Source organism: Oenanthe melanoleuca, chromosome 11, assembly GCF_029582105.1.
Source record: "Oenanthe melanoleuca isolate GR-GAL-2019-014 chromosome 11, OMel1.0, whole genome shotgun sequence".
Lineage (NCBI taxonomy): Eukaryota > Metazoa > Chordata > Aves > Passeriformes > Muscicapidae > Oenanthe > Oenanthe melanoleuca.
The window spans coordinates 17,737,561-17,762,645 of NC_079345.1; the positions used below are offsets into that span (position 1 = coordinate 17,737,561).

The following is a 25,085-nucleotide window of genomic DNA, read 5'->3' on the forward strand; positions in this document are numbered from 1 at the left end:
GCAAGGCTTATGGACCATTTACATTTAATTTAAGTCATCAAGAGATCATTTGCATCTATGGTAGGGTCTAGACCACATGGGAATTACTCTTCTCCTTTATTAATAAACTGAAATAAACATGACTTATCCAGCTCAGGATGTCACTGATAAAGTCTGAGTCTCCTTTTGGAAGCTGAAGACACTGTGGGACTCCTGACTACAGTTGTTCCTTGTACATAGCTGTGCAAGTTCAGCTGCTGTTTCACTGGATGTGCAAAAAGTGGTGCCAGTGTTTAACGGAAGACAATCCATATAAATATATGTGTCCCTGTCAAGAAGAAATGCTTTATGTTCAACCTGGAAAATGCTGCAGGAGGAGCTCAGATCTTGTGACATATCAACTGCAAACTCAGTCTTCAGGAAGGTGCTTTGCCCCAGTGCCCCTTGCCTATTTGTTTCACAGTCAAATCTCCCTTGCAGCACTGAAACACCTCCTAGTCCTTGGATCTACATATTTTAATCACATCCATCTGGTGGGTGAGTATCTGAATGTGTGACTTACCAAATTTTAAGTGGACTGAAAACCTCTCCAGAAATCTATTAAAAAACACTCCAAAAGAAAGTAAAAGCCTGCAGCTCTTCAGTTTCCATAGCTCAGCTTCCAGTGCTGCTACAGCATGAGGTGTCTGAGAGCTACAGTCTTCATGTGAGAGAAGCCAAAGGTACATGGGCTGTTTCAGACTGCTGCAGTACTCTCTACTGATGCTGAATAAATGCCCCTGCATTGAACCAGCGTTCACACAAATGAAATATTTTGTTACAAATTTTTGTGTTTAAGGCGTTGGCATGTGTTTGGAAAACAAATGTTTTTTCAGTTATCTATGGCACCACTAAAGTACAACATCCCATGTTATATTGCTAGCAGTGCAGAAGTTTCTCAGACCTGGAGTTCTCCAGAAGTGCCTGCCTATGTGCATTTTCCTGCCAGGAATACACATATACCTGCATGCACTCATCCTGTCTTCATCCTGTTCTCAGGAATGAAAAAGACCACCGTGTGCATTAGACCCTTTGTCCCACTTGCTGAGTCCCTTAATGTCAAAGGGCTTCACACAAGAAGAAAAAGAGGACATGATATGAAAGTACACATAAACAAACATACCTTGAATAATCTCTTCCTGGTAAGCAAAGTCCTTTTCTCCAACTGCCAAACCACATTTACAATAGGACTGCAGGAAACTTGAAAAAGAGAGCCTCAAAAACCTGCACTAATGATTGTGACTTTTACCATATTTATTATGCACTTTCTACAATTCTGTGCGCCTTGGTGAAGTCCTCTTTAGAATGTGTGTGCTCAGCAAATATTGAGTCTGCAGCAAAAGACTTCAGGGACAGCAGTGCTTTTGTAGAGTAAGTCTCAGGCTCTGCCAGCTGATGGTGGTTGGTTGCCAGTGCATGTGCAGCACTGGGAGTCTGTGAGAGCAGGTTCAATGTTTTGAAGTGTTCTGTGCTGTCATCAGCTGTTTCTTTGCATTTTACTCTCTTTGGCCCCATATTTTTGCAAACAGGTTGTTCCACTGTAAGTCAGTGACATCAACTTTGTTGTAACATTGCTGAGCCTGAATTCTCTTCTTGGGAAGGATTCCTGATAACTTCAACTGGTGCCTTAATTGTGGGAGAACTTCTAATCAAATAAATCATGCCTGATGCATGAAACCCCCACATGATGGCTAAATAACTCAGAACGAGGAGACTCCTCTGTACAGAGATTTGCAAAGTTGCATTTTACAGCCATTGAGGTGCACAAACGAATGCAAAGAACATGTAGTGATGGAGGGAGCACAAAGCTGCTCCTATCAGAGGGAAGTCTGATCTGGTTACTGCTGAGAGGAGAAAAAACCTGATGTTGTTCCTGGAACATGCTACAAAGTGTTTTTCTCTACAAATTTGTCTGCAATGGTTATATTCAGTACAAACCCAGATTGTGTTTTTTAAGTTCACAATGACAAAGATATTCAGATGCCTGCAAGTGTAAGAGCAATTGCTTTGTTCTGGGAGCCTGCATTAAGTTTGAAGGTTGGCAGAGCCAAAGCAGAAAGCTGTGCCCCACTGTTTCTTTGGAAATTACTTCTTTTTCAGGAGGCAAGAGAACTGATGCCTTGCAGTGGCTTCCTAAAACAGGGGCTAGACAAAATTCAGAAAATAAAAGCAGTATTTATTGAAGGCCTTCAATAGCACACATTGGGCAGTCAAAAGCCTCAGAGGGGCTACACCCAAGATGGATGATGGTCATGAGTTTTTCATACAATTATAAGTTTGGTCCATTTATATACCAGAGGTTAATCCTCCAATTACAGCTTCAAGTAATGAAGTAATTTATTGCAAGGTTGTCCACCCCAATTCACTTGTTTACATCTCTTGGGGCCTGAGGCAATATGGTATCCTTGAGATTCAGACCTGGAGAGGAATTGTTATGTCTGAATAAAATGGGAGAACAGTAGCTGACAGGCTATGGAGTTTAGAGTTATACACTAAAGTAGTAGAGGATCTGAAAAATATAAAAGCTAAATCTTAAGGCATCAGAACTAGAAAGAGTTTACTCACCAAATGGAAAGAATTGATGTTCTGGAAGGAAGATGGCCCTGCTGAGGGAAGTACTTACCTTCTTTTCTGTTCGGGGCAAAAGACAGAGTCTGCTTTCCTGACCAAAGTATCAGTCACTGATTATCTCATCCAGAATTCTCCTCAATGTTAGCAGCAGGAGGTCAGTGACAGACATATTACATTTGCTAATACATTTCCTCAAACTGTCCTCCCACATATTTTGTACAATGATAAATAATTTTCTATTTTTATTTTCTATTCATGTTCATTAACAGAGTTGAGGTGGAGTGAACAATCAGGTGGACTGTCCTCTGCCAGGTGCCAGACTCTCAGTTTTGTTTCAAATGGCCATTCCTTGAGCTTTTTGTGGTATTTCAGAGGTCATATTGGTCATAGGGAATAATAAAGCCATTTATAAGAATGCAGTTTGTTTCCTCATCTTTCCAAAACCATGAGACCATAAACAAAGCTATGCCTCTCCAATTTAATTGCTTTTCTGGAAGGGTATTTATTTTAGGTTTCTGTTCTGAACCATTTTGTAGCCTGGATAAAATTAATGACTAAAACTATTCACTCTTCTTGATATCATAGGAATAAGGTAAAGTTCTTCACTAGAGTATACCCTGTGATAAACAATGCCCTAGTAATTATGGGTGGGGATTTTCACACGGTGACTGATGATGCCTTGGAAAAGAGCCATGGCACTGTGCATTCAGAAGCTAAGCTATCTAAATCCTTGCAGGCCTCGTTTATGCTTTTGGGAATATAGGACAGGTGTGGCAATTACTAAACCTGGATACTTGAGAATTCACCTCTTATTCCCAGGTGTGGGCCATTAATTCTCGCTCAGACTTGTTAGAACTGAACAAGTTCTCTTTTGAACCAGATTTTATATGTGCACATATACTCACACAATAAATGGCATTTTCCTTTCAATCATTTATCTATTTTGTTTTTACTCATCTTTAGCTCTGCAGCTCTCATCTTACCTAACATTTTACATACACATGGCAGCAAACCCCCAAAAAGGTCAGTGGCAGTCTGCAGATCCCTGTCATGTTCTGTAGATACCAGAAGACTTGCAGTTTGCATTGTTTTGTACAATTGCTAAAGAAACTTGGGTAAAACTCAAGCCAAGCCCCAGTGAAATTCACAACAAAGGCTATACCAATTTTTATTGGATCACTAGACATCAGAGCAATGCCAGAGAACACTCAAACACAAACATGTTTATAAAATCCTTTAAAAAACCCCCAAACTGTAAAGGAGTATAGTGTTCATTGTTTTTGTTAGATGATCTTCCAGAAATCTGAACACTTTGGGTTGACACACCTAGAAGCCTCCTCACAGACCAGGTATTCTTCAGGAACATATTTGATATTTTTAAACTCAAATACCTACAAGAAAGCTTCTAACTCGATATTCTGATATTTCCATAGAAGGTCACAGACAGTAATCTCAGCTGCTTCATTCCCTTCTGAACACTGATGTATATCTGGTCATCTTTATATACCTAAAATACGTGGGTCAATTACTAAGCAGTCCTCTGGAATACAGTGGAGAGATGGGATGATATATGGTAAATTTTGAAATAGCACACATTTTTGTGACAGTATTTTTATATGCAAAGAATTGTCACAAAAGTAACAAGATGTCCCTCTACCCTCAATTCCCTCATGAAGCCATGGCTGTCATGGCACATTTCTCAGGTAAAGTACCATCTGGTGAAAGAGAACACTGGTATTGCAGAACCTGAGCTGGCTTGGATGGAAGAACAAATTCCTGACAGCATGACAGCACAGACTGAGTAAGGGATCCATTAAAATATAAATTTACAGCCAACAGTATTTTGTAGCTAGGAAAGAGAAGACTCTGACATGTGACTGCTGAAGAACCCAACCTATTAACCAGAATACCACACAAAAAAAATTGAAACTTGCAAAAATGGGCACACCTTTATCTGTGCAGTTGGCTGATTCTGAAGGTGCTTGCTAACAGTTTCTGATTTAAAAAATCACCTTCCTGATAACTGCATGAAACAAAAATATGGCAATTAGGAAATCAAATCTCTGGGCACTGCTATTGCAGACTCTGCCTAGATGAAACCAGTTCATCTTGAAGTACCAAACCTCTCATTCCCCCAAAGCTGCAGAGGGAAGTGTGAACAGCAGTAGCTGGAGAAGCACGGTGTGTAACACCTATAGAAGTGACAGCCTGGGTTTGTTGTAAAAGCAAGCACATCATCAATGCACTCCTTCCCTACTACATGATGTATGTATCTCACTGATCTATTAGTTTTTTTCAGATGCTGTAAGACTTCTGGGTTAGCCTGACTCCTTTCACTATCACCCAATAGTCTGCTGAAGTTGTGGGGAGCAGTTGTCTATTATGGGTTTAATTGATTTTCAGAAACCAGTATAAGTAACTCTAGGTAGCTAGATAAGCTGGATATTTTGATAACTGCAAATAAAGGGGAGTAGTTCTAGAAGATGAAGAACTAGAAACTGGAAATACTTTTTTACAAGACTTATTAGCTGCATAGAGAGCAAGAACAAAGGCACTCGATTTTTCCTGCAAATGAACTCCAGGCAAATGTGACAATAAAATGGATGTTTGCTATTAGTACAGATTGGTTCCTTTCTTTACTTAGTGTTTGCTAGAACAAAAGCACTGTAACTTTCCAAGGCTGGAGTGAGTCAGTGCTGGAATTAGCAGTATGATACTGCAATAGTGATCACCACTACGGAATCTTTCCTTTCTCCTCACCTAGTCAAAAAGGCTACCTCTGACAAATCAGCTATTAACAGATAAGTTTCTGTCCTCAAACTATAAAACCATAGTGAAAACCCAAACTGTGTGCTTAGGAAGTATAAGCTTTTTCAAACAAATAGGCAGAGCTATTCATATTGCTTTTTCTCTCTGTGTTTAATTTTTTTTTAATATAGCCAGAGCCCTGAGAAAATAAATTCAGCAATCCTTCTGCTTTCTGAAGCTTAAACAGCTCTGCTCTGCAAAATTCAGATTTCTAACAATAGGATTTTGGTCTTGGTGCAGGTCAGTCCTGAACACGAAAAGTAATTATTGTAATACCAAAATGCTGGGCTGTTAAGAGAAGGGAGATTTGCAATAATAAGATTATGGAAAACCTCTATTACAGACTTTGTATTTCTGGGATATTCCTGAATGAATGCCATCTGCTTGGTGATCATAAGGAATGTAATCATATTGAGAGAATCCTTCCAGTTTTGAGTAAATCTAGGTTTGGATCACCAAGAAAAGGGGTAGCAGTTACCAATAAAAGGTTTTATTTTGGTATAATTCAGTGCATTTGCCCTTAAATACATCTGAGTGATCCTCACAGCCTGGAATTGTGTGTTTTTACCTAAGGGGCCTATTGATTTCCACCTGTGAGCTACATATTCAAATATTTTTATTCTTTTCTCTTCTAAATCACTGGAGAGAAATTATGATTTCTTCTCTAGTATTCAAAGGCATGGCTGTTAGACCAGACTGAAAAAGTACATAGCAGCATATAATGTGTGAAAAGTAAACTTTAACTGAAATGTGACAGTCTGAAGGAAAAAAAAAAAATAAAAAAGAGGGAAACAGAGACAAATGCTTATGGAAACAAACAATTTTGTAATGTGTAGGTTGTACTCCAGAAGTTTGTAGGGTTTTTATTTTAAGACAAAGAAATAACTGCCCATGAAGACAGAGGAAATACGTGTGAACAATGGAATCAGATACAAGGGAAACTATCCAAGGGCAACAAAGTAGTTTTTGCTCTGAGTGAAATGCACCAGGGAATTCTTAACATTTTTGTGCTAAAGGAACATACTGCCTGGGCAGTAAACAGGGACATTTGTCCCAACAGGCTTCTCTCCCCTTTACACCTTCTGACTCCAGTTCCTACAGTTTCTATTTCCTCAAGGGCCTCTCTGCCTCTAAATGTGAATTGCTGTACATTACTTGAAGACACTGAATATTAGTATAATTTTTTTTTCCAGGACTAAAGACTTCAAATAATTGTGAGACTGGATAACGCATTTGAAAATAAGAACTATCACATTATTCTCTGTTTTCCCACGAGTAGCTGGTTGCTATAGGAACACACCCAGAATCAGAGTGAGAAGGGCTCTGTCCCAGCAGGGATCAGGCTGCTTCTGACACCCGACCCCAGAGCTGCTGCTCATCTGGCACAACTTGCACATAAGCAGGTAAAGTGTGTGTTTCAATGCCACATCTCAGTTATTCATACGTTTCTGTGCTTACTTTTTAGATTGCTTCCATGGTATTCTATTTTTACTGTAACAGCGAGGGGGAAAAAATCTTGCAAAAACTGAAGTATGCTGTGTGAGGGTTTCCTTGAACAGGATATAATGCCAAACTAGGACTGGAGTGTCTTACATGCAGGGAATTATGTGTGAGTCTGAACGTTTAAAATAGCCAGACCCAGGGAGAGTAAGTTTGTCTACATTTTATTTTCTTCAGCTGTCTCTGATGAGGATTAATGAATGAATGATCATGAAATGCTTTAAAATCCTACAAAAGCACACTAAGAGCAGACATTTACTTAACTATTGTGAGCAAACGGTAATGTTTAAAGCTTACCTGGAATTTCACTCTAGCTATAGATGGATGAGTCATTGTCACAGAAAATGTAAGAGTTTCAATTAAGAAACAGAACAACATTAGAGAAACTAAATCAAATACCTGATGACTGCAAAGGAAAAGTATCTTTGTGGTAAATGAGCTTTGTAAAACTGTTTGCCCAGACTAACTCTGAGAATTTTTCTGCAAAGATGGTTTATTTTCCACAGGGCTTTACAAAAACAAAACCCCTCCACAACATCAGCCAGCCATAAAAATGGCAAATATAAATAATTGTATCTATATTACAGAGCTCTGCAACTGTATTTACAAATCTAATTCTTCACAGGTCTTTTGCAGACATAAAACATTTTCAAGCATGTCTATGTGCTAAACCAGAGTAGCACAAGTCTTTAACTTTTTTTTCTCTGCATTAAAAAATCCCACTTTTCCAACAGTATTGTTTTCACTGCCTGAACACTTGAACTTGTTCCAAACTTGCCTGCCTTATAAACAGAAAATTTTCAGACCTGCCCACTGCAAACACACACACCTGTGTATTGAAGTGCACATTTCCCACTCAGGGAGCTGCAAACACACCTTGCTCACACACAGCTTGAGATGTGAGCATATGCATGCATAGTAAGTATATGCTTGTTTGGGCAGAACTAAAGTGATATAAACCAAAGTGTCTGGAAAATATTAAGGGCAAAAAGAACTTTTCTCCACATAAAGTGATGCATTTTATAACAACAACCATACTAGTGAAACAGTGCATAATCTTCCTGTGACATTTAACTCTATGATCCAGATGCTTCCTAGTCTACCAACATTTAGGATTTCTTTTCTAATAGGAAGTTAGAAAAGAAAATTAACCAGGAATCCATGAAATTAAGAAATTTGCTCTAATTTCTGCTGTCAAGAGAACTGTTGATACTTTTTTGGGATGTCTTTGGCATTCCTTCCCCTTGATCTCACAACATTCTACAGAAGCAAACCACACAGCAGCTAGGATCGAGATGGGAATACACTGCCAGGTATTAATTAACAGCCTGGGAACAATTAGGATGTGCCAATCAGTACAGAAACACACCACCATGAACTTCGATACCCGTGGGGCACTGCCAGCTTCACCAGAATCACATAACATCCTGAGCTGGAAGAGGCTCATGGAGCCCATCCCTTACGCGAGGATCGAACCCAGGAGCTGTGCCAGGTACGCGCAGGAACCGGCCGGCCCGGGCACACCGGGGACCCAGCCGGGAATCGCTCTCGGCTCTGCCCCTCGGGCTGCTGAGGGTCTGTCGGGCTCCGGGCGGGCCCCGGCTCCTCCGGCGCGGGGACGCGGCCGCCTCGCTCCCCGCCAGCCCCGGGCCGGGCAGGGCAGCCTCTCCAGCCGGCCCCGGAGCCAGACACGACAGACGGCTCCAGGGGCCCGGGCCAGCGGCACCAGCGCCTTTCCCTGCAGCGCGGTGTCAAACCCTGCGAGCGGCCGTGACAGGGCCTCGGCCGTGGCCGGGCTCCGGCCGTAACGGGCTCAGACCGTGCCAAAGCTCCGGCCGTGCCCAGACTCAGACTCAGGCTCAGGCCGTGACGAGCTCCGGCCGTGCCCGAGCTCAGGCCGTGACGGGCCCCTGTCGTGGCCGCGCTCCGCCGTGACGGGCTCAGACCGCACCCCGGCCCAGGCCGTGCCCAGGCTCAAGCCGTGACGAGCCCCTGTCGTGCCCGAGCTCCGGCCGTGACGAGCTCAGGCCGGCCCCGGGCTCAGACCGTAGCGAGCCCCGGCCGTGCCCGCGCTGGAGCGGAGCCCGAGGGACGCGCTGCCCCCCCCGCCCCGCCGCTCCCCTCAGGCGCTGGCCCCGCCCCGCGCGGGCGCTGATTGGCCGCGCGCGCTGCCAGTCGCGCGGCGGTTGCATCACCCGGGGGCGGGGCGGCCTCGCGCGGTGTCGCAACCGGCGCCCGCCGCACGCGCACGGTACCGAGCGCGGCCCCGGCCCCTCCCGCCGCTCGCGCCGCTCAGGTAAGCGCGGGGGGCGCGCGCGGGGCCGGGGGCCGCGGCCTTCCCCGCCCGCCGGGCCCGCACGGCAGCGCTGATGCAATCGGCGGGCGGCCCCGGCTCCCTCCCCTCCCTCCCCCGGTGAAGTCACGGCTTGGCAGCGCCGGGCACCCCGCGCCCCGCTCGCTCGGGGGAGGAGCGGCGCGGCCTCGGCGGGCGGGCGGCCCGGGCAGGGCGGCGGCGCCGTGGGCCCGCCGGGGAGGGCCGGGCCGGGCCGGGGCCCGCGGTCGGTGCCGGCCCGGGGGCGGGGGGAGCGGGGCCGGGCCGGGCCGGGGGCAGCCGGGAGCGCCCGCGGTTCCGCCCGGTGCAGGCCCTGGGGAGCGGCTCTGCCGGGCCGGGCTCCGGCCGGGCTCCCAGCGCTCCAGTGCAAGTTTGAGAGCAGAAGTTTGGCAGGCAGGGAGCTCCGCGCTGGCCGCAGCGCTGACATCCGGCAGCAAGAGCGCTCGCTGCTCCGTGACACTGCCGTGCCGAGCCGCTGCGGAAAGTATAAGCATTTCTGGTCTGCAAAACTTTCGGATTTAAGGAACTGGTTTGTCGTTAGACATCACAGCTGTCGTTTTAATTCGAAAGACAGTCTTTTGCTACCTCCTTGCCTCCCAGTGTTTGGGATTCTGTCATGTTAAAATTAAAATGCATGCTTTATGTCTTCTGATACAGTCTGTTAAGGGTGTCAGAGTGCATTTTTCTTGTAAGATGTGTATTAAAAATGGAGATTCTGAAATAAATGTGGAAAAGTGATGATGTCAGCTATGGCAAGAAATGATGGGATTGAGCTGCCCAGTCCCAGAAGTGTTGTTGCCCAGCCTTCAGCAGGTGACAGTGAGTGCGAGCTCCTGCACACCTGTGTGAGCCATGCAGGAGCCAGCCCTCCCACTGTTCAGCAAATGTGCCTGCAGTTCTGTGCCACTGTCCTTAGTGCAGGGTCATTGGAATCTGGAGTCGGATCCTATTAGGGTATTCCTAGTGAAATGAAATGCTGTTCAGATTTGGACCGATTTTGCATTTGACAGGACAGCTTTGTGAATTTGTGCAATAAAGTCATTCTGACTAATGATCAGAATCAGTGTCACACCTCAAGAAAGGAGTAGAGAGAAGCACTTTGTATTTTTTGCTACCAAATTAAAAAAAATGCCAATTTAATTGACAAGACAATTTTTTTTTTCTGCCAAAGCAAACATTTGGAAGTTTAATGTCTTCATTTTTATTTTTTGTATGTGTGAAAGCAAATGAAGGCCTTCATTGCTTCACTGGTCCCTGAGGAGTACTGTGAGACAGTAAGAAACATCTTTCTGCCTGAGAAGACACCTCTTGAGTTACCAGCTATTATGCTGTAGTGGGTGGCCAGCTGGTTTCCTGGGTGGCCAGTTGGTGGCCCAAGGAGAGAACTAGGCAGTTCTAACTGGCCACTGGAAACAGTACCATGTGTTGGGTGGAACCAGCCTAGGGCTGTTGCTGAGCTGAAGCTCATGAGCAGTTTTATGGGAACAAGATGCTGGGAAACTGGGCTGGCTCTCAGAGGAGCTGTCTCCTGCTGTGCTGGGGCTGGCAGGCACTCACAGGAGAGCAACCTGTGTGCAGAGGCGTGCAGCAGCTGATTGGTGTTGCACAGCTCTGAGAAATGTGAGCCCTGTCTGCCTCTCCCAGTTACCATGTCCTTTAGCTCACCCTTCTGAGACTCCCCTCTGGATGTCTCATACCTGCTGCCTTTAAATCTTGCAGTATCTGCTGAAGGATGCCCCATAGCACCTGCTGCTATCTGGGATAACCTTCTGACAATTGGTAATGAGCATTCAGCCTCCAAATCACCAGGTGGAAAAACGAGTTTCAAGCCTCAGTTGTTGGCACTCATGTAACTCTGTGATGCAGTACAGTTAGTGCTACTTGCTCTGCATATTCTTTGGAGCAGGACAGGAATCCAGGTGTCACCTGTCCTAGCTAAGGGTTGTGATCATCAGGCCACATAAGAGCATGTCTTGCTCAAGAAACAGTAATTTAATAAAAAACAAATCAGTTCCAGTGGGAAGGAACTGAGGGAGGTCTGTCTGAGCAGGCAGGGCTAGAATTCTTGCTTGAGAATTCTCTCTGCCCAACTAAAATACTCCATTAATATTAGCTTTAATTGAACAAATAATTTTTTTCATTGAATCATAGGGAAATCTGATAGAGACAGGAAAGAAGTGTTAAAGAAGTATTAAATTGTTTTGTCAGCCTAGAGAGAAGTAGGACATGCAACCTGGTGATATGATGAAACTTGTTACATGTCAGGTGGGGTTCCTCTGGGGGCAGGAGCCACCCCTTCCTCTGTAGTAGCTCAAGGAGCACAAAAATCAGATTATGAAAATGGTGTGGGTTACATAACTGGCCTGTCCAGGTGAACTTTGCAAGCACTGAAATGTGTTGAAGCAGAGGGGACAGCAGAGTGTTCTGTCTGATTTGGAAAAGGTGTCAAAATCTACTTGTCAGAGACAACCTAGGAGACCTGTATATGCATTGAGGGCTGCAGAAATCCTCTATTTTAAAATGAAGTGCAGACAAGGCCAGTGTATGCTTTAAGAGGGGCATACACTTACACCTTGACTAAAAATGCCTGTGCAATGACACATGCACAGCTACAACTGGCCCTGCCAGTCTGGTGCTGGTGCACAGGAACACCTTGTTAGCTGGGTATTCAGTTCAACTGCCCAACCAAACTGCTTATTAGGTCAGAACCTGACAATGAATCATGGTTTGCAAAAGTTGCTTTAGGAGTTGCTATTGGGAAAATAGTAACACGAAGATGTTAGACACCCTGTGTCTAGATTCAGCTCCAGATGTCAGAAAGTGTTGATGGTCTCATTCTGCCCTGAAATAGGAAGATGACAAGGTTTCTGGATAGGAAGGGTATGGGTATACTCACACATCTTCACAAGTAGGACAGAGAATACTAATTTTGAGTTAACGTTCAAGCCAAATTTAGTGGCCTTTTCCATGAATGTTATTGAACCACACTCTGCAGCTGCATCTCATTCTGGCTCCTTCATCATGGAACAAAATATGCACTTGATCTACACAGTTGAATTTTAACATTTTAATGATAGCCCATCCGAAAGTAAAACAGCAACTCGGACTGCTGAGAAAAACAAACAAGAACATTACACAGCTGATGAACCTGTGAGTTCAGAATTATTAGTGACACACAGGAGCTGGCTTACAAGCCTCTCACACATCCCTCTGTTCACCAGGCAGACAGTGAAGCCATCCACGTGCTGTTATGGATGTGAGACGTGTTCTGGGCAGTCAGCACTGCCAGTGCTGCTGCAGCTGCTTGCTTTCCCCCAGTCCTCTGGGGCATGTATCCCACTGGTGTGATACTGCATGTCTGTGTGTGACAGTGCTGGGCTGCACTGCTGCCATGCAGTCTGAACTTGGAGTAGCATTGTTTAGTGCCAGTTAAATGCTTTTCTTCAGCATAACAAATCCACACTGATTTGACTGATCAGTAAGTATTTTTCATTGGAGCTGTAGGTAGGTGTTTCAGGAGCTTAGGACCATCCTGTTGTCCTTCCCCTCTTCTCTCCCAGGCACTTAGGAAGTCATCCTGTGAGATGAGAAGGGGACCAGCTGTTAGCCTTGCCAGGGCCCTGCAGCTGTGGTGGAATCCTTGTGCCACCAGTAGGGCCAGGAGCAGGCTGACCAACAGCAGCAGAACGTGAGTCAGGTGAGAGGATGTCTTGCTCACCAGGACAGTTTGTCTGCTGGAAAGAAGAGTGGGCAATGACCAGTGCACAAACTACAGCAGGTGACCTTATTTGTGGATGAGTCAGCTGTGACTGCTGTCTTTTGATGGATGACAGTCCTGTGTACTGATCTGCATCGCCATCACCCTGTGTTCCTGTCCCCCTGCTTGGTTCATGCTCAGCACGCTGCTGTGGTACAATGTCACCCAGACACAGCCTTTGCAATACCTTTCTCCACAGATCTCTTTTTCCACTCAATACTAGTAGACCTTACGACAGTCATCAACTTGAACATCATCTTTAGAACAAGTGCTGTAAGATGGTTGAGAAAAGGTGGACAGGCTGAGCACCCTTGCTCCAGAGAAAAGAGATCAGGGGGGACTTTGTCTGCGGATACACCCAGAGAAGTGGTCCGAAGAGGACAAGGATCAAATACCCCTGTTGGTCAAGAGTCAGGCTGTTAATAGGGTTAAGCCACAGAAGGAAAACTCCAGTCTGAAAACTAAGAAAATTGTATAACTGGAGGAAAAGTTAGACAGTGGAACATGTTGCCAAGACAGAGGTTGTGAAACTGGAGATATTTGAGGCTAGGCTAGACACCCATCCATCAGGGATGGCTTTGGAATAATTGAGTGAAGCCAGTGAACAATTCAAACAGCTTGACTAGATGACCCAGTAATAGTCCCATCCAATCCAAATATGTTTGAGGCTTCAGAAATGTAGTTGGCAGCTTGTCCACTTCCAGCACAGTTATGATGTGTTGTTGCCAGATGTACCATCAGTACTTTATGCTAAAGCCAGTGATGTATAAGATTGTAGTTGAAGCCAGCATCTTTAATAGCTTTTTTTTTTTCCCTACTAGGTTCACCTTGCTCTTAATCCATGTGAAGATCTGTTGGAAACACCTTCTAGAAACCCAAGAGTTTTCAGTCTAATAAATTCTGCTGTGTCCAAGAACAGCCTGTCCAAATGAGCAAGACATCCCAACAGAACAGCACCACAGATGCGAGCGGAGTAAGTGTGATTCACACCCAAGCACACTCCAGTGGTTTGCAGCAGGTTCCCCAGCTGGTGCCAGTTAGTCCTGGTGGTGGAGGCAAAGCTGTGCCTCCGAGCAAACAGGGGAAGAAAAATTCCTTTGTGGATAGAAACAGTGATGAGTATCGCCAGCGCAGAGAGCGAAACAACATGGCAGTGAAAAAGAGCCGCTTAAAAAGCAAGCAGAAAGCACAAGACACACTGCAAAGGGTCAACCAGCTTAAAGAAGAAAATGAACGTTTAGAGGCAAAAATTAAACTCCTGACCAAGGAGCTGAGCGTACTGAAAGACTTGTTCCTTGAGCATGCCCACAGTTTTGCAGATAACGTGCAACCTGTTGGCACTGAGACCACCACAACAAATCCAGAGAACAGTGGGCAGTAGACACCTGCGACCTTATGAAACAGACTCTTGAGGTGCAGCTTGTCTGCAGTGCCCATGCAGTAACCAAGCAAAGACTGTACCTTTAGTCACTGTTTTGTGGAGATTTTCTTCTTTAAGATTTAACACTGAAGATTTGTAACAATTAAACCAGAAACTGGTTAGGGTATTTGTTTTCAATATTTTTCTTCTTAAAGATTTATGCAGATCTGAACTCATAGCCAACGAGGAATGTAATATTTAGGAGATAATAATATTTTCACAGGAATATTCACTTACCATTTTAGACTTTGCATAATGGGAGGAATCCAGCAGAATGGCTCACTGTAGTATCAGAAACTTGTAATTGGATAGAATGTCTTTTAAATACCTGTTAGTGTATTTTAGCCCTTGGTTTTCTCCATGACATATTACAAACTGCAAAGGCTGTGGAGAATTTTTGCTTTTTAATCTGTAGAACAAGTCCTATGAAGCACCAAGTAGGTTCCTCCTGTCCAGGTATAGTTAATGGGGAGGTTGTAGTAATAGTGAGGTGGGATGCTTACCAGTGTTCACCAGAATAATAACAATATGCTCTGATATGTACAGGCAGGTGGCCTCCAAATGGCACAGGAAGCATCATGTACAAGAGGCAAAGCAGCACACTGACAAAGCTTTTTATTTAAGCTTGTATTCATATTGCTCACATAGTGACTGGGGCCTTATGAGAACAAGAGTTTGTTTCCAGAAAGTTTTGAAATGCTTCCAAAAAACTGTGCCCTGCAAAATTGCATTCTTGCTGGGAAGGAGGTATTGGGGAGAACAAGAAGTGCAGCTTGGCTTAGCAGTGAAAGGGGCAGGACAGCAGGTGTTCAGCTGAGATGTATGGATCACTGCTGGCTGACATTAATCTTACAGAAATTTACAGTGATTTTAAAAATAAATGGCCCTAGTATGAAAAATGGATTTGGTGGAATTTCTACAGCCATCGTACAGCTGTGTGAAGGAGTATCTTTAGTTGTGTTTTATTTCCATAGAAATTTTTCTGTAGCAACTTTTTTATTGCTACTGCTTAGTCCTTGCCATGATCCATAATGCAGTGCTATGTGCTATGTTGAGGATTTAAACAAAGTAAAGCAGGAACTTTGATGTAACTTTAATTTATTTTCATTTTAAAATATTTCATTGATGGTATGGTTATTTTACATTTAACCTGTGTGTCTGTCTTGTAGATTACTACACTGTCTTAATTTCCCTCTTACACTACCTTTGTCCATAGATTATTTTGGAGGATGCTTGTTTGCTTTGTATTTGTACTTAGGAAAAAACTTGGATGTTATCTCTATGAAGATATTGTTAGAGAATGAAACCTTGAAAAGTTCTTTTTTGAATTTAAACTTTTAATACATTTGGATAACTTTAATGGATTGTTTTGGATTGTGTTAGACTTTTTACAGATATGTTTTTTCATTCTAACTGCGTCTGAAGTTGGTAGGGTTGAAATACCAGAAGCTAATAAAAATGTTTTGCTTGTATTGGCCTCGTTTTTCCTGTCCCTTTTCTGTTTCCCTCAGGTGCCGAGTTGCCCAACTCACGCAGCTATCTTGGAGAAATCAGTGCAATAGTCTTTGTTCCACTCTTTCACTCAGGTTTTTGCTCCATGGAAGCAATCAGAAACTCATTATAGTTTTGTCTAAATGTCTGATTTAACAAAAAAGAAAAAAAAATTAAGTCTGCGAATATATTGCAGTTAGAGGGGAGGGGAGAGGCGCAGAACACCAAAACTTAGAAGGAAAAAGATGGCCTGAAGGCATGGCATTTGTTAGGTGCACCTCCTGTGGTGAACAGGGCAGTGCTGATCTCTTCCAGCTGGCTGACCTGTGCTCTGGCATCCTGTGGCCCTGCTCTCCAGGTTTGCCAGTCTGAACAGGGGCTGCAAATCCTGGCTGTTGGTTTGTGATTTTGGTGAAAAAGATTTCTTACATGTCCTGTGAGTGGGGTGATCCTTTTCCCAAAGCGCTGAAGGGTGACTTTTCCAGCTGCTGCTCCTGACAGCTGTGATCCCATTTCCTTCATGTTTAAAAGTTATGGAAAGACATTTGTTTGGAAAATGAAATTTCGGGTTTTCTGCAGTGGTTTTCTTTACTGATGTTGCGGTTTAAACCCAACTGGAAAATAAACCCCAGGCAGCCACTCCTGTCCTCCACCCCCTCAGGTGGGAGACCAAATGCAGATTATGGGTTGAGATAACAATTCAGTGTTAGTGTGACAATTCACAATTTAACGGGACCAGCTGGGGAAGCAGCAAGCACTGGTGCGGTGACAGCAGTGACAGAGGTGACAGGGGTGACAGCACTGACAGAGGTGACAGAGGTGACAGAGGTGACAGAGGTGACAGAGGTGACAGCGGTGACACAGAGGTGACAGAGGCGACAGAGGTGACAGAGGTGACAGCAGTGACAGAGGCGAAGCCGCTCCGAGCCCGGGACAGAACAGAAGGGACGGAAACGGCGGCGCCGCCTCCGAGCAGCGCCTGGGGCTGTGCCCAGCGCCGGCACAGGGACAGGGACAGAGAGAGACCCGGGCCTTGGGGACAGAGGGACAGAGAGAGAGATCCGGGCTTTGGGAACAGAGACCCAGGCCTTGGGGACAGTGATCCAGGCACTGGGGACAGCGGCACAGTGAGAGGGGCCTTGGGGACAGAGGGACAGAGACAGAGGGACAGAGACCCGGGCCTTGGGGACAGTGGGCCAGTGATCCCTAGCCTTGGTGACACCAGGACAAGAATCCTTGGCCTTGGCTGACAGTGGAACAAGGACCCCTGTCCTCGGCTGGCGCTGGGACAATGATCCTTGTCCTTGGCTGGCACCAGGACAAGGCCGGGAGGAGCAAGGGGCTCCGAGCACCTCAGTGCCCTGTTTGTAACAAATCAGTATTTTAGCCGTGCCTCAGGGAGAGGCTGGTTAAAGCAAGGGCTCAGTTTATTCCCAGCCCCCACCTGCCAAAGCAGCTCCGAGGAGCAAAGGCCATTTCCCCAGGGTGAAGCCGCCCAGGCTGTGCGACAGCAAAGTCCCTCCATCTCACCCCTCTGCTGCAAGGCACAGAGAATTTCATTTGTATAGAAGTTAGGATTTTCCTTTTAACACATTATTGACTGCAGTCAGTGCACGAGGAGTTACAGCAGGACAGCCGATTCCATTTTCTCCCCGTACCGCTAAGGGAAGCACTGGGAGCCGCGCTCCCCAACCACTCCCGCAGCTGCAGCACGGTAATTGGCAGGTAAACCCGGAGTGCACCCAGCCCCACGGAGCTGAAGCAATTTGCTGAAGCAATTTACATGTATCATTTCAGAAGTGCTCAGACGTTTCTAAACGCACGAATTTGCTCAGCCCAAGATACATTCTCTTACTTCGGAGCCAACTCTACTCAAGTCTGTTTGTGCCAAGGGGAAAAGGCATTTGGGAAAACATGGCAGTATAAAATAGCTTGATGTAGTAAAAAAGAAAATTTGCCATAACCTGTGCTTTCGCCCCATTAATACATTTTAAATTATTAAACATCACTTTTAAAAGTAATAAATATCACTTTTCCTTTCAAAAAAAGGTTTATTCCCCCTCTCCTGTCCAATTTAGGAAAAAAGGTCTAATTCACTTTTCACTTAAGTGGATAAAAATGATTACAATTACAGTACAAATTTCTGGAATGAAGGATGCAATTCTTAGTCCCTGATTGGTGGGCCTGCCGCTGAAGGGAATGGGAGCGGGTGCCCGTGCGGAGCGGAGCGCGGGCAGGCGGGGCGGCAGCGGCGGGCGCTGCCGGGCCGGGCGGGGCGCAGCCCGCAGAACCGGTTCTGCTGCGCACAGCCGCCACCGCCCGACCTGCCGATCCACTGCCCCGCGCCGCCGGCTTACCTGAAACTCTTCCAAAGCTCTCTTTCAAAAGCTGTGAAGTGTTACTATAGAACAGCAAAGGCTGCTGCACCCAAGCACAGCAGGTTTCGGAGTGCCCAGAGCAGCCATCCATCCATCCATCCATCCATCCATCCATCCATCCATCCATCCATCCATCCATCCATCCATCCATCCATCCATCCATCCATCCATCCATCCATCCATCCATCCCCCTGGCTGTGTTCAGAGCCTGCCACAGGAGAACACTTGGCTGGTGTTGGTGGAGGGAATGGGGCTGAGGCCACGAGCACAGCCTTGCATTGAAACCCCCTGAGCTCTAGGGGCAGATGAGCTCAGAGCAATGCCAGTATAGTCTCTGTGTTCCTATATCTGCAAGGCAGAGCAAAGCCTGATGTCCCTGGCCCTGTCCCTGTCCCTTCAGAGGTGGAAGACTCCAGTCACCACAGCAGGAACATCAATGCAGCAGCACATTCAAGCTTCTGCTCTCACAACCTCCCTTCCTGAAAAAACAGTTTCCCTTCACAGTCAAGAATTCTTGCACTTGCCTCTTACAAAGCAATGTCAAGAAACCTCCAAAAAATGTAAATAGGCTTATTTATTAATTCAGTGACATTAATGGAGTCCTCTGGATTGTTTCACAATGTTTCTTTGGTCTCCATAAGAGTTTCCTACACAGCAATGGATCACCAAGCTCTTGGGAATAAGGAGCAGGCTCTTGTCACACAGACCAACCTGCTTAGCGAAAGGAGCTCTCCTAGAGCAACATGTATGATGAATTTAAAGGAAATTATTTCAGGCCTAAATCCAGTCTGGGGGGGAGGGGGCACAAAGGCAGTGGCAGTGGTTTCTGACAGCATCCAAGCCCATGTTGAGCTTTGCCCCCCACGTGAGACAGGACACAGGACACTGCAGGAGCTCACAGTCCATCCATCCATCCATCCATCCATCCATCCATCCATCCATCCATCCATCCATCCATCCATCCATCCACCCATCAGTGTCAGTGGCCTGGTGTGAGCAACAGAACCCAGCTGCTCACACCAAGCTGCTGAGGTATCAACTCAGCTGATTCCTTCAGAGGGAAAATCCTCACCTGGCAGGCAGTGAGGTCCAGAAAGGCTCTGATGCTCTGCTGTGGCTTCAGCTCCCATCAGCACAGCACAGGGATGTTCTGAAGTGGCTTTGCAGTCAAACTGCAACAGAATCTGAAGACTGAACAGGAGTTTTGATGTGTATGTAGAGTGAGAAAGATTATTTTTATGTAGTTACCAGCACCTAGTGCTATCTTATGATGCAAGAAATATATTTATTATCCTGCAAGCTGATGAATACCTACAGTAAAGAAAAGCTTCTCTTGTTAATTTAAATCTTCCATGAGTGGAAAATAATTTTGTGACCAATATTAATATGTTTGTAAGGTATCCAAATAAAATTTACAGTATTTCATTCTGAACTGTCTAACACTGTACAGTTAAAAATAACTCTATCATATGCTGCTGAATGACCATAAGCCCTGCAGCAAAGATACTCCCCTCTTTCAACTTTAAAGGGTCACGAACACCATAGCAACCTATGTTTTTAAGGAACAAAGAAATGGACAAATCTAATGAACATGGGGCTGTGTGTGAAGGATCAGTACAGCCACTATCCAGAGCAGAAAACTCTGGCTAGTGAGGGTCAAAGGTTGCAGAGTACAAATTGGCAGTTGGGTCAGATAAAGAAGTAGGAACTGGAGCAGAAAAGCATAATAACCACGAAGTTGTGAACTCAAATGATGCCAAGGTGAATTTTAATAAAAATTTGATTCCACTTATTGCAAGGATACAGATCCATAAAAAAAAATGTGTCATTATGTCCACTGAGAACAACTGATTTTTATTTCTGCTTTTCACAGTACTTGTGATGAAGTTTAAAAAAGGAATTAAGAGCGTTACAACTGCTCATAACTTTCAGATAATCCATTTGGTATTTTAGAGTCCCAATCATCAAAATTCAGATTTAATTGCAAGATATATCTGAGCTGAAATCTGACAGAAATACGATAAGGCAGCAGGGCTATTTAGCTGCCACTAAACTGCTGATTGCAAGCAGCAGTTGAGGTACTTGGGCCTTCTACCTTCATTTTTAATGCATGAATTTTTCCAACTAATAGCCTGCCTGCCTCTCTTGCTGTTAAGAATTGGATGCATTTTATTTTATATGCTGACTGATGACTGATTAGCTGAGGCAGTAAGTATCTTCCTGAAGTTTACTGCTGCTGGCTGGAGAGGCAGCCAAAGGATTTGGCAGAGCTCTGGCCCTGTGCCATGAAGGCCTCGATCTCCTCCACAGTCCGTGGCACGCAGGTGAGCAGCTCCATGCCGGTGGCGGTGACGGCGACGTCGTCCTCGATGCGCACCTGCGGGAGCACACGTCAGCAGCGATCCCTGGGGAGCACGGGGCTCTGCAGCCAGCACAGCATCCCACTGCGGCAGGAATGGCAGCACCAGCACCTGGCACGGGGCTCTGCAGCCAGCACAGCATCCCACTGTGGCAGGAATGGCAGCACCAGCACCTGGCACGGGGCTGCTGGAGCCAGCACAGCATCCCACTGCAGCAGGAATGGCAGCACCAGCACGTGGCACGGGGCTCTGCAGCCAGCACAGCATCCCACTGCGGCAGGAATGGCAGCACCAGCACGTGGCACGGGGCTCTGCAGCCTCCAATCCCCCCCTGCCACCCCCCTGGGATCACACAAGCCTCGTGGTGACCCCGGTGTGCTGGTGGCCCCTCAGGTGCCTTGGGTACATCAAGGGCAGTCTGAGCAGGGTGCTGCAACAGTGAGTTCATGCTGTGTCACTCTATGGGGCCAGTAAATCTCAACCCCCTGACAGCAGCAGCAGTAAAAAGAACATTCTTCCCCGGGTTTGCCTCCAGCCTTCTCAGCACATGGCCTGCTCAGAACAGTGCCTCCTGATGCCCACAGTGCCAAAGCTGTCCTGTTGCTGAGCTGCAATTCAGGTAGCTTCTCTTTGCACTCAAAACTTTTCTCTAAACACAATAAACTTTCAAAGTGAAACTTTGAACATGAAAAAGCTTGTATTCCAAACACTGAATTTTGAGCTGATGAGAAAGTCCTAACCAGGTCAGACATTCCTTTTCAAATACAATCACGACATTTCAAATCATGGGAGGAAAAAGCAGATCCTCTCAGTTTTTCAACTCTTGCTATTAAAATGAAAAGTGTGCTCATTTCTGTTTGTCTCTAATCTCTTACCAGTAAATGTGCCTACACAGTCATTCCCGTTATCTTATCAGAAAAATGTTGCTAAGTTGCTAAGCTGCAATAAAAGCAATTTTAGTAAGGTGCAAATCCAAAAGAACACAAACCCTGGGTACTCCCACCTTACAATTGCTTTAATTGTTTCTGACCTCTTGACATTTTCAACTAAAAATAAAGCTGGTTAACATTTGTACTTCTGATTGCAAAATAATCCATTTGTTCAAACAAAATGAGTCATCCAGTCCTTATTAAACTGTTTAATGATGTCTTTGCCAGATTATTTCTTTTACATGGTATCAAGTTAAGTGTATTATAAAGCAGAATTAAATAAACAAAGTCCATTGAGTTTACACATTTGTTTTGGCCAGCTGTAAATTTGCAAGCTGTGAGGCTCTGTATGCTCAGTGTGCCTGAAAGGCTGGTGCCTTGCTGCAGAAGAGATCAGCAACACATGCAACGACTGCACTGGAACAGATTTTATCAGCATGGGCTTTTTGATTCACTGCTGCAAATTTGACTGCTGAGCAAAACATAACACAAGGATTCAGCATGAGGGTCCCTGTGCATCCAAAGGCAAATCCTGCTGTGTGCCTGTCCTGCTGGGTCTTGGGCCTGGGCAGAGCCTGCCTGGGTGGACCAGTCCCTGCCAAAAACCTGATGGAGTGCCAGAATCCAGGGACAGACCTGGTAAGATGGTAAAAGCCAAAGCATCACATTGGCAAGCCCAGCCAGTGTACATGAAGCAATGATGTGGGAAGTAAAAATGTCAGTGCAAAAGTAAGTCTGAGAGCAGAGTGAAGGCCAGCCAAAGCTAGAACTGACTGTGCCTACAGAGAGAGCCTTTTCCCAAGCACTGCCAGCTTTACAAACCTCTCCCTGCTTGAGCTGAAATTCCCCAGCTACAGAGACATATCAGCCAAAATTCATATGCTTAACCAGTAATATTAGCAAAAAAGCAAGAAAAATGGCTTGTGTTTTCCAGTTCAGTGTTTCACACCTTCACCAATACCTCTGCACTCTTTGGGAGGACGGACTGACTTAAAAGCAGAGCAGATGAAAGCCAGACTATAGTGGGGAAGAGTAAGTGGGGCAAGGTATCTATCCCTGCTGTTGTCTATCTAGGCCACAAGAGAAAATCAGGGTGGGGAAGGAGCTGGGAAATAGTTAAGAGTCAAGAAAGGATCAGGGAAAGGAAGGTATAGTGAGGTGAGACAGGATTGGTAAATAATGGACAAAGAGAGCTGGGACTGGCTAAGGAGTCCAGGTAGGGAGATCCTGGTGGAGGTGAGAAGTGAGACATCCTGAATGAGGAGAGCACACAGGGGCTGGAGCTGCCAAAGGCAGGGAACTGAGGGTGACCAGATGGAGGAGGATGTGTGCCATGCCCAGTGACTCCTTGTATAGGAGGAGCATTGTTAGGAGAGCACACAGTTGTGATCGCTGTGAAAAGTGGGAGAGCCAAGTACTGTCACATCAGCCCTGCTCAGCAGCAGCACCTCCAAATGGCCTTTGGGATGTGATGGAGGCACACAGAACCACCCTGGGACCACTCACCACTCCCTAGGAACATGCCACTTCTTTCCCTGGAATCTAACCCTTCCTCTGCTGGATGAATCTCACCTGAAATGGATGCTTGCCACAAGGGAGAAGTCAGATTTCCCATTTTCACTGCATGGTTTTTCCTTTGCCTAAAAGCAACATGAGTGCAGAGGAACAGGCTCTCAAGGGGAAGGAAATGGTTTCATTTGCTCTTTTCCTTCACACCCTCCATGCTTCACCCTGAGTTTAAACTCAACAGCAGCAAGAAGCAGCTTCAGAGGACCTGCAAGGCCTTCCCCACAGGAGAGCCTGTCATTTGGTCTTGTATTCTGTCCAAATGGACAAAAGATGCTGGATCTGCCTGGCAAGGCTCACTGGCTTGGGACTGCCTTTCCCAGAGGGGGACAGTGGTTATGAAACTTGCTCTCAGAGCTGTCCCTGTTTGCAGGCTCTTTGTTCATTAGTACTGCTTGTTTCAGGGCTACAGAGGGGTTTGGAATTGGGCACTGAAGTGTGAAGCTCACAGCACCCCCAACTTTCAGGGTGCTCTGCAAAAACCTAGGGGAGGCTCTACTATTTTGGTGTGAAATGGCAGACTTCAAAAAACCACTCCTGTAAAGATGCAGTGGCCAGGAATGCCAGGACTGCTCCAAAAATGCCTTTTTCTTATCAAGGGTAGTGGCATGATCTGTCTAGATAGACCTGATTGCACAACTGCCTAACACCAGCAACAGGCCATCATGTGGCTCAGCTCAATGGTCCCAATCTGTCCCAAAGCAGGGCTGTGGGGGCACAGCCAAGGACAGCACAGGAGTTAAACACCAGGGCTGCTGTCAGCTCTGTGCAGCCTCGCACTTTGTCCTGACTTACTAATACAGTCATGCTCCCCAGAGCCTCCTGTGTTACCTTCCAAGGGAAACAGGGTTGAACTTACTAATTTCTTTTGGATGATAATATATATACAAGGGTTTTGACAATCAAAAAACTCTTCTGGCCAATTAAATAATCCAGATTTGCATGATGACAGATCCCAGATGTCAAAAAAGGCAACTGGTGAAATATCCCCCCTTTTTATTTTCATCTATTGATCATTTGTTTGACCATGACTGTGGAAAGCAGCAACACTATCACTGCAAGACCTCAGAGTGGGACTTGCCTGGAAATAATGACAGGTGGCCACACATGGGACCATCCAAAGCAGACCAGCACACATCCAGCTGGAGGACCCATGGGTCTGTTCATGCTGCCCTACAGAGGCAGCTCAAGGTAGCCAAGGGAACTTATTTCAACTCAGCCATCCACTTACCAATAATTTTTAACAGAGCAAACTTATCATGAGCAGAGTTTGACTTCTGTATCTCAGAGGGATAGGAAACAGAGCTGCTACACCAAGCCCAGGGTGCAGGGCTGGGGAGGGCTCCCTCCTGTTGGTACACACAGTGGCTATGCCAAGGTGTTTTCTGCAGAGGCCTGTAGGCTCTCTGCTCAGTGAATCTCATCCCATGCTGTTGTCTTCCTGGCACAAGCAGGTTTCATTCACAACCAAGTCCTCGTGTCAAGAGAACCTTTATTTTAAATGTCCACATTTAAACGTTCACATTTTTATAGAAGAGGATCAATATAAATAGGGTGAGACCATGTGTTTTATTAGATTAACTAATGCAGATAGACAAAAAGCCTCAGGTGCCCAGTCCCTTCATCCAGGCTCAAAAAGTAGTATTAAACTACAAGCTAAATACAGGTTAGAAACAGCTGGTCTCACTTTAACCTGATTATGTTAACTACACAAGAGAAAAGGGTTAAAGAAGATTTATAAGCAACTAGCAGTAGTTTTTCGGTTGCTTACAACTATCACTTCCCTTAGAAGAACTTTTAAAGGAAGTTAAGTATGTACATTGGGACAACTGCTTTCCTATGAAAACTTTTGAAGAAATGCTGTGTAGCACTATTACTTTATATAAATATAAAAAAAATAAAATAAAAAATAAAATAAATTGTATATATTACTTATATACAATAAGCAATGTTAA

General features: G+C 45.4%; 2 protein-coding genes and 1 long non-coding RNA gene across 6 annotated transcripts in view; 1 reads left to right on the forward strand and 2 right to left on the reverse strand.

The window, feature by feature from the left end:
• Positions 1 to 6,601: 6,601 nt before the first annotated feature.
• On the forward strand, positions 6,602 to 15,878 carry CEBPG (CCAAT enhancer binding protein gamma). 4 transcript variants are annotated; one of them, XM_056500348.1, is made up of 2 exons: positions 6,602 to 6,800; positions 13,808 to 15,878. In XM_056500348.1, the coding sequence occupies exon 2, from the start codon at positions 13,915 to 13,917 to the stop codon at positions 14,365 to 14,367; it is 453 nt and encodes a 150-aa protein (XP_056356323.1). In that variant the 5' UTR covers positions 6,602 to 6,800; positions 13,808 to 13,914; the 3' UTR covers positions 14,368 to 15,878. The 4 variants fall into 4 exon arrangements, 1 of the variants encoding a protein (XP_056356323.1); XR_008841357.1 differs by lacking the exon at positions 6,602 to 6,800 and adding an exon at positions 6,809 to 8,389; XR_008841356.1 differs by lacking the exon at positions 6,602 to 6,800 and adding an exon at positions 8,396 to 9,193.
• LOC130257622 (uncharacterized) overlaps positions 12,000 to 25,085 on the reverse strand; it is a 205,044-nt gene continuing 191,958 nt past the window's right edge. The window contains exons 2-3 of the long non-coding RNA XR_008841359.1: positions 19,348 to 20,460; positions 12,000 to 12,806 (exon numbers count right to left, since the gene is read on the reverse strand). This is a non-coding gene — a long non-coding RNA (uncharacterized LOC130257622). The remainder of the gene's footprint in view (positions 12,807 to 19,347; positions 20,461 to 25,085) is intronic.
• The window catches only part of PEPD (peptidase D), a 137,252-nt gene continuing 132,193 nt past the window's right edge, over positions 20,027 to 25,085 (reverse strand). The window contains exon 15 of the mRNA XM_056500346.1: positions 20,027 to 20,652. Coding sequence (XP_056356321.1) covers positions 20,503 to 20,652 — 150 coding nt within the window. The 3' untranslated portion in view covers positions 20,027 to 20,502. The remainder of the gene's footprint in view (positions 20,653 to 25,085) is intronic.

What these genes read in the sequence shown, in the direction of transcription:
- CEBPG (XM_056500348.1), top strand. Translation starts at nt 13,915, where the DNA reads ATGAGCAAGACATCCCAACAGAACAGCACCACAGATGCGAGCGGAGTA.